Source organism: Argentina silus (assembly GCF_951799395.1).
Source record: "Argentina silus genome assembly, chromosome: 4".
Taxonomy (NCBI): domain Eukaryota; kingdom Metazoa; phylum Chordata; class Actinopteri; order Argentiniformes; family Argentinidae; genus Argentina; species Argentina silus.
In genome coordinates, this window is record NC_139658.1 from 16050389 (window position 1) to 16065219 (window position 14831).

The following is a 14831-nucleotide window of genomic DNA, read 5'->3' on the forward strand; positions in this document are numbered from 1 at the left end:
GCTGTGCCGCGGCACACTAGTGTGCCGTGAGAAATTATCAAATTTCACTTTTTTTTAATTAACATTTATTAATTATTATCTGCAAATAATATGCCATTGTCGAGTGTCTGTGCTGTAATATAGTGACTGGCAGAGTAATGTAATATTCGTCCGGGTGGCAGCAGGTAGGTAATTGCCTCTTTCCTGCATAGAGACAAGAGAATTAGTGACGCATGCGACAGGTCGTGGTTGACAGTGATAGAGAAGTTTTTAAAATGGAAAAATGCAAACTCCGAACTGGGCCCTGGACAAGATTCTGACCCAGGTGAAGGCCCTAGTATGAGTGGTGGTAAAAAGAAAGCAAAGACGGTGAGCTCGAGGCAATACAGCGAAAGCTATCTTTCGTTCGGATTTACTTTCACCGGGGATGAGACGACCCCGACTCCATTATGCTTGGTGTGTGGCGAGAAGCTGTCCAACAGCGCCATGGTGCCAAGCAAGCTTAAACGCCATCTCCAAACGAAACACCCGTCGCTTCAAAACAAGCCGATGGACTATTTTGTTCGCCGGCGTGAAATCACAGAGAAACAGGCAACTTTTATGAGAAAAACCACAAAGGTAAATGAGAAAGCCCTCAAAGCTAGTTACCTAGTTGCTGAACTCGTAGCTAAATCAAAAAAGTCCCACTCTGTGGCAGAGACATTAATACTACCTGCCTGCAAAGCCATTGTCAACGAGATGCTCGGCCCTGACGCGGTTAAAGACATAGCTAAAGTCCAGCTCTCAGATAACACAATTGCCAGGCGTATTGATGACATGTCTACAGACATCGAAAGTCATGTTTTGGGAAAGATACGCATCAGTAGGAAATTTGCGTTGCAACTTGATGAGTCTACGGATATTAGTGGACATTCTCAGCTCTTGGCCAATGTGCGTTTTGTGGATGGAGATGCCATTAGAGACTAATATTGTAATTATATATACTGTATCAGGCTACAGAGTGTCATTTTGTAACATTTTTGGTTGGTGGTGTGCCGCAAGATTCTTCCAATGTAAAAAATGTGCCGTGGCTCAAAAAAGGTTGAAAAACACTGGACTCGATAAATTGTCACGCTTTTGTTTGTTAATGGCAAACGATTGTGAATGCCAAATACGCTACAATCCGCTCACCTCCCTCGCTAATTTTATTGAAATGTATTTGAGCAGATTGGGCAGTATGTGTTAATATTTGGAATTAAAAGTATATGAGGGCTATAATAACAGTCATATAAGGAGTCAAGTCAAGTGAAAGTTTATTAATCATATGCACAAGATAGAGGTTGTAAACTGTAACACAGGACATTCTTGATCACATTCAGGATGCACCACCTTCCAGTTCGATGACCACTGGCAGAACTTTCTATAAGTGATCAATGTACTTGTTGCAGGCCGCTCTTCACAACGTCAGCTTCTTTTCCCAAAATGTACTAATGGCCGCCATTAGCTCATCCCTGTTTGCATTTTACATTTACATTTTGACATTTAGCAGACGCTTTTATCCAAAGCGACTTACAAGTACATTTGTCTAAAGTAAGTGAATCATCTATACATCAGTCAACATAAGCAAAAATCTATGCTAGGACAAGGTGCCATTGGCAGTCAGAATGCTAGAAAAAGGAACGATTCTTTGTCAAATGTTTTATTAACAGTAGAGGAACTGTACAGAGGGGTAGTGGGAGATGAAGAGGTCTTTAGGAGGGACACGGATGGGTCTTCAGTCTACGGCGGAAGATAATTAGTGACTCATCCTCGATGAGCTGAGATGAGGTCTGAGCCCGGCCAAGAGTGCGTTGCAGTAGTCAAGGCGGGTGATCACAAGTGCCTGGACCAAGAGTTGTGCAGCTTCTCTCATGAGGAATGGACGTATCCTTCGGATGTTGTAGAAGAAGAATCTACAGGAGTGCAAGAGTCCCTGTGATGTTCGTCGCACAGGACAAGTGGTTGTCAAGGATCACCCCAAAATTCTTAGCTGTCTGGGAGGAGGTCCCAGTGGAGTTCTTGACTGTGATGGTGAAGTCTTGGAGAGGGCAGGGAGGAAGAACAGCTTGTTAAGGCTGAGCTTGAGGTAGTGGGCTGACATCCAAACAATCCAACCTTCTTTTCAAAGTCGGTGACAGTCATCTGCAGACAGGGAGGAGGGAGGAGGAGTATGGTGGGTTGAGGAGTGAGGAAAATGTGGAGAACAGTTTCCTTGGGTCAGAGGCAGAGGAGTAAAAAGCTTTAGCAGCTGATGCAGAGGAGGTGTAGTTGAGGAGGAGAGGGAGATACGGTTTTAGGTAATCTGGGAGGCTGTTTTTTTCCCATTTCCTTTCAGCTGCCTGGAGCCCTAATCTACAAGCTTGCAGGGTTTCAGACAGCCAAGGAGTGCGTGGAGAGGATTGTGCTGGCCTTGTGGTCAGTGGACAGAGAGAGTCACAGGATGAGGAAAGAGTGGACAGGAATCTTAATGCAAGGATAATAGTTGATAATGTGATTTTGGATTTAATGTCTTTGTTTTTATAGGGCCTCTGATTTGCATAGGAATCAATTACACACTGTGTAGATCAGGTTGTCATTACAAACTGAGCAAATGGAGAGGAACAAAACTGCTCAGGAATGCTACCCTGAGGCCTGGGGAGACTTACAAAAGTCTACAAAGTTGAATGGCGAAGAGGAAAAAGCACAGTCGAGGGACAACAGCATCTCAGTCACACAAAATTGGTCTATAACCAAGTGGCCAAAAATAATCCCTTAAGGGAAATAACAATCTCATATCCATAATTGTGTTGGCAACAATGAATTCAAGTGATACAGCAAAGAAACTGCACATGCAATGCAGTTTCCACACCATCCCTCGTGTGAAGAATAGTGGTAGCTGCATCATGTTATGGGTCATCGTTAGGGTTAGGGTTAGTTAGTTAGTTAGTTAGTTAGTTAGTTAGTTAGTTAGTTACTGGGGAGTTTGTCAGGATCAAGAGAAAATTATTAAAATCTTATTAAAAAATTATCTATCTATCTATCTATCTATCTATCTATCTATCTATCTATCTATCTATCTATCTATTCATTTACCCATCCAACCAACCAACCAACTAACCATTATTCCAACCAACCAACCAAAACATCTTTAAATTAGATTTTTTTCTTTAAATGTAATCCTCTACCATAATAAGACTAGCCTATCTCACTTTCATATCTATCTACAATGATGCTTGCTTTAGAGAGAACTCTCCTCCTATGCTACTATTGAATATTCTGGTGTTAAATGGCTCAGTAATGACTTACAGGGCTGCAGCTTACAATAGACCATGGGTGTGCTTGATGCTGACTTTCTCAGAATCATTCATTTATGTCAATGAGAGATGTGGGTTTAACATGTGGATATCAAATCTGAATAGCAGATATGTAAACTTGTAATTAATGCAAAAATTAAGTCTAGAAAATAAACTGAATAATGTCTGAGGTATGTTGTACAACTGAGCTAATTTAGAATTGTTTATAAAAACAAAGTTGGATCAAGCTTGATTTTAGTCCAAAAATCAGTAGAGGGCACCAGAGACCAGCCCTGAGGGAGGGGAAAAAGAACCTCAAGTAACATTCTCTCTACTCATGATAAAAAACGAAGCCTCATCAACATATGCATACCAACACATGTACACCAATATACATGACAACCCATAGTAACATTTGGTACAGGGTAAATCTGTTGTATAAAACAGAATACAGCAGGGAATATTTCCCACCGAATCAAAACCATATTGCAGTTTCTCGATTGCTTAAACCATTTGAATTATTTAATTTAATTTAAATTATTTTAATAATTATCATATAGCCAGTTCTGCCATAGTGAATCTCTACTCCATACATGTACCTCTCATCACACAACAGGTGAACTGACAATCAGTCTGTATTTCACAAATGAAATGGGTCATCAGTATCGTAACATGTGGCCTGACCGAAAACAAGAGATAATAGCTTAAATGTTTATTTTTGGCACTTGTGTTTTACAGTTATGCAATTTTTGTTGAACCTGTTTGGTTCAGAATATTTTAGATTAATTATGATAGGCTAATATTGTATATGCCAACAGCTACACCACCCTGCATCCCTCTGCTGGCTTGTCTGGGAAGCTAAGCAAGGTATGCCTTTGTCAATCCTTGGATAGGGGTACCAAAAACAGCTGGAAGTGGTTTAGGGACCCGAGGCTGGACCCGATGCTGTCCTTTGGATGAGACATTAAACTGAGGTCCTGAGTTGTTAAAGATCCCATGGCACTTATTGTAAGAGTAGGTGTGTTAATGTCGGTGTACTGGCTAAACTCTCCATCTGCCCCTCATAATATTATCCCCTACTTTCAATTGGCTCATTCATCCCCTCTTACCTGGGAAAAATAAGGGATACAAAATATATACTACTACAGATTCATTCAAATACAATTTTTTTTAAAACATTTCTTGATTGAGCGTGCACACACTCAGGCAGCTGCTGTAGCCTATATGGCTTGGCATGATCTGTGTTCTGTGAACAACAATAGTGGAACTACGCTCACCTACCTCAGGTGAATGTAAATGAGGATTTCTTCAAAAATAATAGCACCCACTTCAAACTTGTTTTAGCATTTAGAAATAGAAATATGGATAAAGGAACGAAACATTATATTTAACTTATCTCTGAAACTAAACATTTCATCCTCTCAGTGTATTATTCGTGTTTTGAAGGGTTTGTAATTTTTCTAATATCTTAATTACCCTGATGGACTGCATAGGGCACATATGGAATGTACACAAATAGTTGGCCAAACCTGATTTTGCTACAAATCTACTCAGCAACACTTCTAGAACATGAATCAAGAGAGCTTCAACCATGAGTGGTGTCATACAAGGTGTTGTCGGCTTTTTACTTTTCACTCTACACAAATCATTTTCCAAGGCTAAACTTGACTTTTATTACCACTCTACCAGTATACAATTCATTATTATAATTTTTTTTTTTTTTAAATTCAAGTAGAAATATACACCAAACACATTATTAGGAACACTATACTAATACTGGGTAGGGCCTCCCTTTGCTCTCAAAACAGCCTCAATTCTTCGTGGCATTGATTGTTGGAAACATTCCTTTGAGATTCTGGTCCATGATGACATAAATGCATCACACAATTCCTGCAGATTTTTCAGGTGCACTTCCAAGCTGTGAATCTCCCGTTCCTCCACATGTTCTATTGGTTTCAGATCCAGTGACTGGGAAGGCCACTGAAGAACACTGAACTCATTGTCATGTTCATGAAACCAGTTTGAAACAACTTTTGTGACATGGTGCATTATCATGCTGGAAGTAATCATTCGAAGATGGGTAAATTGTGTCCATGAAGGGATGCACATTGTCAGCAACAATACTCAAATAGGCTGTGGCATTCAAGCGATGATTGATTGGTATTAACAGGCCCAAAGTATGCCAAGGAAACATTCCCCACACCTTTACACCACCTCCACCATGACAAGGTGTACAGTTCCTAATGAAGTGCTCGGTGAGTGTATATATACACTGTATATATACATATATTTATTTTAATACTCATTCACTCAACTCATGAAAGTATACATTTATTTGATATCATAATTAATTTCATTATGGCATAGGAACATATATTCCTCTTTGCATTCTGGTCAGTGATCCCAGCTCTTGTTCTGTGAGTACAGTAAACAGACCATATGATCTATATCTCTATTATGTATTTGCCTTGTAATAGTCGTATACATTTACAGTGTTATTAAAGCCTCATTTGATTTATTCTCACTTGCTCATTCTTGCTCTAATCAACCCAAACTCAACAATTCTCTGCATATAGTGTTACGTGAATTACATGGAGTCATTACATGGATTACATGGAGATCAAGATATGCTTGGCTATTAACGATACATTGCCAAATTTCCTTGCCAACCCTTCCTTTTATAACTGCCAACCTATAAGACTACCATCTGTCTGTTTCTGGAAATTTGGACACCGATGATAGAACTCATACTTCAGTATGACATTCACAATCAAGCCATTCAATGCCAAGTACTGCAGAGTAAGGTATATTTGTAGTGTGTGAAGAATCAGGCCACAGTAAAAAGCCAGCAACAATGGAAACAACAAATGCCAGCAAGAAATGGAAAACTAGAAAAACAAGTGAGATCGGCAGTGGTTCAAAAATTGTATGTTTTGGTTTTCATAGTCCATGTTAAAAAGTACACTTTCAAGTTTGTAACGTTTAAAAAGTTTAAGCCGTATCAAAACCAAAAGACATAGCAACGTGAGTTAGATCTCTCCGAACGTTTTAAAGTTGGATTAGTGTGATTAGCTTAAAAGTTGTAGGAGGAGCAGCAGGTGGAAATGGGATAAATTGTTTATACTTGGCCATTATGGACATTTCCAAAATCATAATGTAAATATAATTTTCATGCCTTAAATGATAAAGTGGATAGAGCTCGAGATAAAGTTGCTTGCTCCTTACAGAAGCAACTGTAAATTCATTGGCGAACTAACCGGCTGTCTTGCAATACAGTTTAGCTAAAATCAAGCTGACAAACTCATTAAGTGAACTGTGAACACAACCAGCTGTAGAAACAGTTGATTTTGGTATGTTTGGTATGTTTGTTCTGGCTATGTTTCTGATAGATCTTTTCTGATGTGTCATCCTCATAATGGCTTCCCTGAGGTCTCTTTTGTCCTCATGTTGACAGACACTAATAGCAAACACAAAGCCTAGAATCTATACTCGACATTGACAGCTCTCTTATGTCTGCACAAATGACGGAACACACCTGACTAACTGGAATCACCTGTCAAGCCAATTATCCCATCACTTTTGGGTACCCTGAAATAGGGGGACCATGCATAAAAAGTGTTGTAATTTCTGAATGGTGAAACCAATATGTATACAAATTCCATCAAATAAAAGTTGAGAATCTACAAATTAAAGAATTTAAAATACAAACTTTTGGAGTGTAGAGCCAAAAGAAGAACATACAAGGGATACAAAGGAAAAATACAGTTACAAATAATAAAACATAACATTCTATTTAAAAGGCGGAAAAAAAGCAACAATGGCGGTTGTTTGCTCTAACCGGTGGGTGGCTTGGCGCGGTTACTGCGACAGCCCTACCTGTGGTGTTTACGGGAACGTGTTAACGATTTTCAAAAGTTAAATACTGTTTCAAGAAATATGCTCAAGTAATCAAGAAAAACAAATTGTTTGCCACGCAAGACTTTATTAATAGCAATTGGCAATGACACAAAGACTGGAGTAAAAATAATTTACATTTTCCACTTCACTGTTCCACCTCATTTCCTGTTGTCATACTGGTGCAGTTTCAATGGTTGAAATCGAGGAGTTAAAACCTGGCATCCAACATCAGATGTTTTAAATTTGACAATTGCCAGTTTGACATTCAAATTACAATGCCATACATTATTGTACAAAGTTAAGGATTTATTCTGTCCAGCATGGGGCTTCTACAACAAATATATCCAATGCTGAACAGAGCAGGTATCAGGCAAATGGGAAGAGGTGTCCAGCAGCATTCATTCTGCATCAGAGATCCAATGGTGGACTGGACACACTTTATGTGAGGCTGGAACAGAGACAGGATTTAAGATTACACATGTTGTACGAACTGTTATTAACATTGGTAGTCAGAACATGTACTAACAGACTTCAGGATATCAGTTATGAAAAGTATCACCATTTTAAGTATATGGTAGACACCATGGCAAAGACTGCAAACACCAAACATCTGTTCATTTCAAAGGTGAACAGATCAGTTACATTAACTACAAAGAATATGCACACAAGTGACTTGTATGATTTGTGTACACTTAAATTGGTGATAGGTGGTACAGAGATGGGTAAATTATTTGAATTAAGTTGGAAATCAACCAATTAAATTCAGTGCAGCTACTCAGAGAGACCCAGAAGCCTTGATTGCTACTACTGTTACATGCCCTGTTTAATACTGAGTGTCATGGTTTCAGAGGTCTGACCTGTCGATGAGTGAATCTCTCATGGTGGTGGCAATGGCGCTGGGCTGGGCCTCACTCAGACGGAACACACTCTCAATGACGGACAGCTCTGTGCTGGTGGTGTCCAGGCCACAGAAGGCACACCAGTCGTTGACCACCATCCCGGCTGCGATGACCTCACTGCCCCGGTTGACTGTTCCTGCCTGTGGGGTGACAGAGTGTAGGACAATCGGGTACAACTCCACACAGCAACACAATAATATGGTAAACACCAGGGATGAGCATGGGCTTAATTAGAAGGTGAGCTGATATTAGACTAATTAATTTAAAAGGCCACTGTCAGGACATTCACAAAGTCTAATCTGATGACATGACCAGGTAAAGCTATCACCTAAGTGAGAAACATTAAGTAGTTTTAAGTCCTGACTAAACGGAACTGTAAACATTTATTTGTAAAAAAAATGTATTGCATTTGCCTCATATTAACCATATTCAGTGCCCTCCATAATATTGGAAAGAGGAAGTATTTTTGTATTTTTAGCTCTGTAGTCCAACAGTTTGGATTTTAAATAAAAAAATGCTACGCGGTTCAAGTAGAGATTCTCAGCTTTAATTCAATGTTTTCACCCTGAAATTACACCCCTTTTTATACATAGTCCCCCTATTTCAAGGAACCAGTAGTAATTGAAAATTGGCTTGACAGGTGTTTCTGGTTAGTCAGGTGTGTTCCAGGTTAGTCAGGTGTGTTCCAGGTTAGTCAGGCGTGTTCCATCACATCATTTGCAGGCATAACAGAGCTGTCAATGCCTAATATTGATTCTAGGCTTTGCATTTGTCCTTTGGAGTTTGCTATTGGTGTCTGTCAACATCAGGACCAATGAGTTCTCACTCCAAGTCATCTACATGACACTCTAAGCTGATAACACATTAATAAATGTTAGAGCCAGCTATACAACATTGTACTGAACTACAGAGGAACAAGACAGACTGTCAATCAAAGATGTGAGGAATATACAGTGCCTTCGGAAAGTATTCAGACCCCTTCACTTTTTCCACATTTTGTTGTGTTATAGACTCAATTTAAAATGGATTAAAAGAACTTCCCATCAAGTCCACACAGAATACCCCAGAATGACAAAGCGAAAGCAGGTTTAGAAATTTCTGTACAATTATTCAAATTGAAATGCAGAAATACCTCATGTACATTAGTATTCACCCTTTGCTATGACACTCTAACCCTAACTATTATTCCTGCATTAAGATGGACTCAATTCAACTTACTGAATGATTTGTTGATGACATTTTTGCATTTTAGCTAATTTTAAGAGTGTCATAGCAAAGGGTCTGAATACTTTTTCTGTATTTCAATTTTAATAAATTTACTGACATTTCTAAAAACCTGTTTTCACTTTGTCATTCTGGGGTATTGTGTGTGTGCAAATTCTTTTAATTTAATACATTTTAAATTGAGTCTATAACACAACAAAATGTGGAAAAGGGGAAGGGGTCTGAATACTTTCCGAAGGCACTGTACTTGTCTGCTGGCTTGATAAAATGTGGTTACTTAGGTAGCACAAAAGCTATTTTCTTTGTTTATTTTTTACAACCCTATAATGATAATGATAATGATATAATAATACATACATACAAAGTATGTAACCGAATCTTCACCTAGAAATTAATTTATAGGGAATTCAAGGTTGCTGTGCAGGGCCTTTAAAATCCACTTAAAAAATAATTGACATTTATTTCTTATTTTCAATTCCTGAATGGAAATTGAGCCCATTATGATTAGTACCAACAACAGGCAATTGTCACAGCTAAATACTACCACCAGAAGCGTTTGTGTCCACTCACCACTAGAGGCACTTGGAGGAGGGAGGAGAGCTCGTCCTGGTCTTCTATGGAGGTCTTGGGGTGGACAAGCCCTCCCTGGTTACTGAAGGTGCAGTAGCTCCCCACCAGGACCTGCTCCGCTACTGTCTGACGGAACACCTCCACCTTCAGACTGTCTGCCAGGATCTCCTCCGTCTCCTACAGCAGCAGGGGACACGTGGTCAGGACAGGTCACCTGCTCAGCAGCACACAACTTATAACCTAAATGTCCACATACTAAATAGATTTTTTTCTTTTTGGTCTACTTTGTGAAAAAGAAAAACCTGACTTAAACATCTATTCTCAAAGCAGTTTTTTTGGTGGATATCCCTCCCTCTGCCATTGTTGCTAACTTTACCCGCAAGACTCATTAAACAGGCTTCTCAATCACATGCAGCTGTTTGGTTTCACATAGAAAGCTGGGAATAGTAGTTTTAGGAGTACATTAAGCAGTAACACTGGTGAACCGGTAACCCTACAGGAGGTAAATTCTTTCAGTATGAAAACCGAAGCATTTGACACCGTGGTTCATTGCAGAACCGGTGCACCATGACATCCCTACGCTGTCAAAGTGTGGTTTGTGGAACTCAAGTTGAAGCTCCCCATAGGCTTAGCAAATAGGCTTGCAGTTTCCTTTACATTTTCTTTCTTAATTAACTACTGTTTGATAAATGTAAATGAGCTCTTCTAGTCTCTGTTAGATTTTTGATTTTCAAGTTGACTAATTACAGACCAAATGATTGAGAAACACTAACCAGAACCAAACGTTAGAAAATCTGAATAGAAAACATACAAGAAAACTTAAATATGTTCATGGACAACATTTTTACAAAAGCGTTTTACTACCCTATTAGTCAGATATCCTTAAAATTCCTATAGATATTAATCCATTTTGAAAAATGGCCAATGTTTTCAAGGCCTACCACCCCAACATCAGTTGGAACTACGTAAATTTTAGAAGAAGAAAAAAAGTATTACACATTTACTAGGGGTCAGGAAACAGACGTTGGATCAAATATCTAACATGAATGACTGAGGTGTGCGGCATGTAAGCATGTGCTCTCTGTCTCACCCTGTCCAGGTCTGGGTGAACCAAGGCCACATAGTCATTACAGGCGATTACGTTGCCCAGGGCTGAGAGCCTTTCCTCCACCCTCTGGATCTTGACAGTGTCTGGAAGACAGTTCCTGATGTGCTGCAGCTCCTGGTCTGTGGTGTTGCTGGGCACCAGGAGCCCGTGGCGGTTCCCTGGAGAGAACACAGTCAGGGGAACTCAGTGGAGTCGTGCCATCTAACTAGGAGACTGATCTACATTAATCACATTGCAAATAATATGAATATCAATGTCCTAACCATAAAATAAATCAGATATGGTCCTTCTTTAGACAGTTGAAGAGAGGGAGATAGATGAGGGGCCGTTGGGACAGCAGCGATATTGCGGTGTGAGCCTGCAGCTTGAGGGGCCATATGTCAGGGTTCTCCCCAAAGAATGGAAGAATGGCGCTGCGCCACGCTGTGAACTTTCCAGCGGCACTATGTAAACATTTCAAAGCAAACTATACTATATATTAAGTAATGACAGAGTAACTGTCTTTGACTGCCAATGACATTGTTGTTAAAAACGAAAGTGAAAGCATTATGATGATGCTTTGCATGATGTTCCTCAGTGAATTCAGCATTTTTGCTGATATTTTTTGGCACATTTTGACATGAATAAACGCAAGTGGGTTTTGATAAAGCAATCCGCAATCCAGCTCCACAGGAGAACCCTATATGTTGTCCACTACCACAGGACCATCCCTTACCAAAAGGACAGTGGAGTGTTCAATTCTGATGATGACAGCACTTTGGGTACTTAGCAACACTTTGCTGTCTGACCTGTCAATGTTCATCTGTTCCAAAGCCATACTCACCGACACACATTCTTCCTATGATCCGACATCCAGCTATTGAGGCGTGTACGACAGGGATGGTTTCTGACAGTTCTCCTTCAAACACACTGGAATCATGCACATTTCAAGTCACCATGACAGCAAGTTTCAATGTGTAACTGGCTATGCATTCGCCAATGAGAATTACACCAGACCAACAGTATCACATAACATTGTCGTCTGTATTCTATTAGAGAGCTGTTCAAAGAATGTCTTACAGAAAGGACAATAAACATCAATCAATCATGCCTTTTTGCTGGATGAATATAATATACTTAACATATATACTAGAAGAGGATAAGCTGCAATATCCACATCCATGTCTACTAGTACTGACACGGATTTGGACGGCCTTCTCGACTCATCCATCATAGTTGAACTTTTATTAGGTTTTACTCCAGATACTTGAATAAATCCCAATATTTATGGTTCCACTGTACAGTAACCATGTCTGGCCATGTATGATGTTCATCTTCTTTCAAATGTCCTGGACCTTGGAGAACAAACATTTTGCAATTTTGGGTGGGGGTGTAATCGCATTTCAACCCGCCGCCATCTTCAAGGTAGTCACAACAACACAAAAGTCTTGAGTCGCAGTGAGTGCAGTCATATCTTCACCTTCTACTATAGAGAAACCGTGCGGTCTGGACAGGTCTGGTCTGCCACCAGCAGTTCAGAGTAAGGCAGGACAAACTAATCATGGTGAGGAAACACCTGCCCTGATTGGTTTGTCCAGCGTTACTCCGAACTGCTGGGGGCAGTCGGGCAGACCTAGTAAAAGATGATATGATGGCACTCACCGCGACTCAAGACTGTTGTGTTGAAGATGGCAAGGGGTTGAAATTAGATTCACTCCACGTTGCAAAATGTTTGTTCTCAAAAGTCTGGGACATTTGAAAGATGATACAAATGAACGTCATACATGGCCAGACATGTTTAGTGTACAGTGGAAACGTAAATACTGGGACTTCTGGAATAAAACCTGATCAAAGTTCAACTGTGATGAGTGAGTCAAGAAGGCCGTCCAACTCCCTGGCAAGTACCATGGAGTTGGATAATCCATCCAAAACAAAATAATAGCAGGGTTGGGTTAATTTGAATTTCATTTGAGGGCGTAAAATGAAATAACAAATGATAGCAGTTTGTAGACTGTAGGCTATTCTTGATAAGAGATACCATTTCATACCTGTAGAAGTTCTCTGACCCGCCAATGGCAACTAGGCAGTATGTGTTTGTGAGTTTGGCGAAGCAGCCTATCTCGTTGTTTTTCTCAAACGATGCTCTAACGGCCATGTTGAAGTCTTAGAGGTGATAATTTCACTGTATCAGAAAAAATACTCACGTTATTATGAACATCGCTAACAGCTAAGTAGCTGGCTATACATGGAAGACCCGATTGCACTTTGGCTACAACTAGCCCCCCCAAACGAGACTAGAACTGTGCTGAACTAAACATAGTTCTATTGTCTCGTTTACGGGGCTAACTGACAATCTGTCGGCGAACGTTATAGAACGAATTTAGATATTTAGCTAAACAGCTCTTGTGATAAACACACTAGTCTAGCTAGCTAGCGAGCAAACACATGACCCAGAAAATCACTGAGATAAAATATAGCTAGCTAGCTGTTAGAAGTCTTTCTAACTAAACCGTACGTTAGCTGAGCATATCAGAAATAAGAGAAGTGATCGGTAATACTATTGCTTTACCTAATGTTTCATATCAACTACATCTTCATGAAATATCACATTTGATAAATGACAGTAACTTTACCTAATGGGGGTTCGTAGCCTCTAAAAAAGTGTGGATTCCTCCTTCACCACACGTGTTCACTTCCTCATCGACGTTTACGTAATGACGTAGTCGTACGCCGTACAGGGCTACTTTGTAATTGGTTCACGATATCAACGTGAATCAAAGACGATGCATGCAATTAAAGATGATAGCAGTTATTTATGTGAATCCTATATATCCTCTTTGCTAATCTGTATGCAATTTATCGGTGATGTGGATACCGGCAAATATATTTTATTGACTCCGCCTATCCCTCTCTGATGTGGATACATTCTTGCCTTGTCTTTTATTGCATTCGAAGGTACTAACATTTGTCGCTAGTTGAGCGAGCCAGTATTTTTTAGATATTGGAATCTGGAGAGAGCTACATTAAATACATATTCTATTCTAGGTGCACTCTACAACAGCTTTGAGTTGTAGTTTGCGAAATACAAATACAGTGATGTCTGCGTTCAGTCCTGATCTTTTGTATTGATGATGCACACCATTCATGCGGCTATATGTGTGGACCGTGCCATCGGCAGCACTGTGAAAAAACTCACTGTTCATTCGGTAAAGTCAAAGAAGAGGCAAACCTGCATAGCAACTGTAGGCAAGTCCTTCTGCATGGTGGATTTGTGAGCCAACCGCGTTGGGGCTCCGCGTGACGTCTTGTTTGTTGACACATTCATTAGCTCGCCACCTGTGAAACGTCATTGCGGTAGGGGAAACATCATTCCAGGGGAAACATTCAGCCAGCATTTTCTGCCTAGAAACACCATAAACTAATCAGAACAGCGAGGCAGACAGTACTCTTGGGTTCTATTCACTGCATGTGAAGTAAAATCATTTATAGGCAACTAGCTAATATCTTTTAATATCTTTCACATCAGCAATAGGCTAATAGGTAAATAGGCTATTGGGTAAAATCATATAATGTCCAAATAAAGTACTCATGTTTAGTATTTGGTCGACAATCCTTTGCATGTAATAAATACAAAAAGTCTGTGACCCATTGACCCCACCAGATGCTGGGTGTCTTCTCTGCGATGCTCTGCCAGGCCTGTACTGCAGCCATCTTCAGTTGTTTGTTTTGAGGTCTGTTTGCCTAAATCAGGAAATGAAATGCATGTTCAATTGGAATTAAATCTGGAAATTGACTTGGCCAGTCAACAACCTTCCACTTTTTGGTCACAACTTTCCACTGTATGATGTATGATGTATTTGGAGGTATTTGCTTGTACTCGAGCAG

At 39.9% G+C, this 14831-nt stretch overlaps 1 protein-coding gene across 2 annotated transcripts; it reads right to left on the reverse strand.

Annotated features, from left to right (window-relative positions):
- Positions 1-7231: 7231 nt before the first annotated feature.
- eif6 (eukaryotic translation initiation factor 6) lies at positions 7232-13652 on the reverse strand. 2 transcript variants are annotated; one of them, XM_083669194.1, is made up of 7 exons: positions 13580-13652; positions 12995-13128; positions 11791-11876; positions 10950-11125; positions 9860-10036; positions 8024-8205; positions 7232-7614 (listed from the first exon to the last, which is right to left on the reverse strand). In XM_083669194.1, exons 2-7 carry the CDS (start codon positions 13099-13101, stop codon positions 7605-7607), a joined length of 738 nt encoding a protein of 245 aa, XP_083525320.1. In that variant the 5' UTR covers positions 13102-13128; positions 13580-13652; the 3' UTR covers positions 7232-7604. The 2 variants fall into 2 exon arrangements, with proteins under 2 accessions (XP_083525320.1, XP_083525321.1); XM_083669195.1 differs by having other exon boundaries at positions 13516-13584.
- Between the last annotated feature and the right edge of the window lie 1179 nt (positions 13653-14831).

Coding starts and splice junctions, on each gene's coding strand:
- eif6 (XM_083669194.1), bottom strand. CDS start 13,101: ATGGCCGTTAGAGCATCGTTTGAGAAAAACAACGAGATAGGCTGCTTC. Junction 10,037..10,949: donor TTCACCCAGACCTGGACAGG/GTGAGACAGAGA, acceptor CTGCTGCTGTAG/GAGACGGAGGAGATCCTGGC. Junction 8,206..9,859: donor TCCTCCAAGTGCCTCTAGTG/GTGAGTGGACAC, acceptor GTCACCCCACAG/GCAGGAACAGTCAACCGGGG.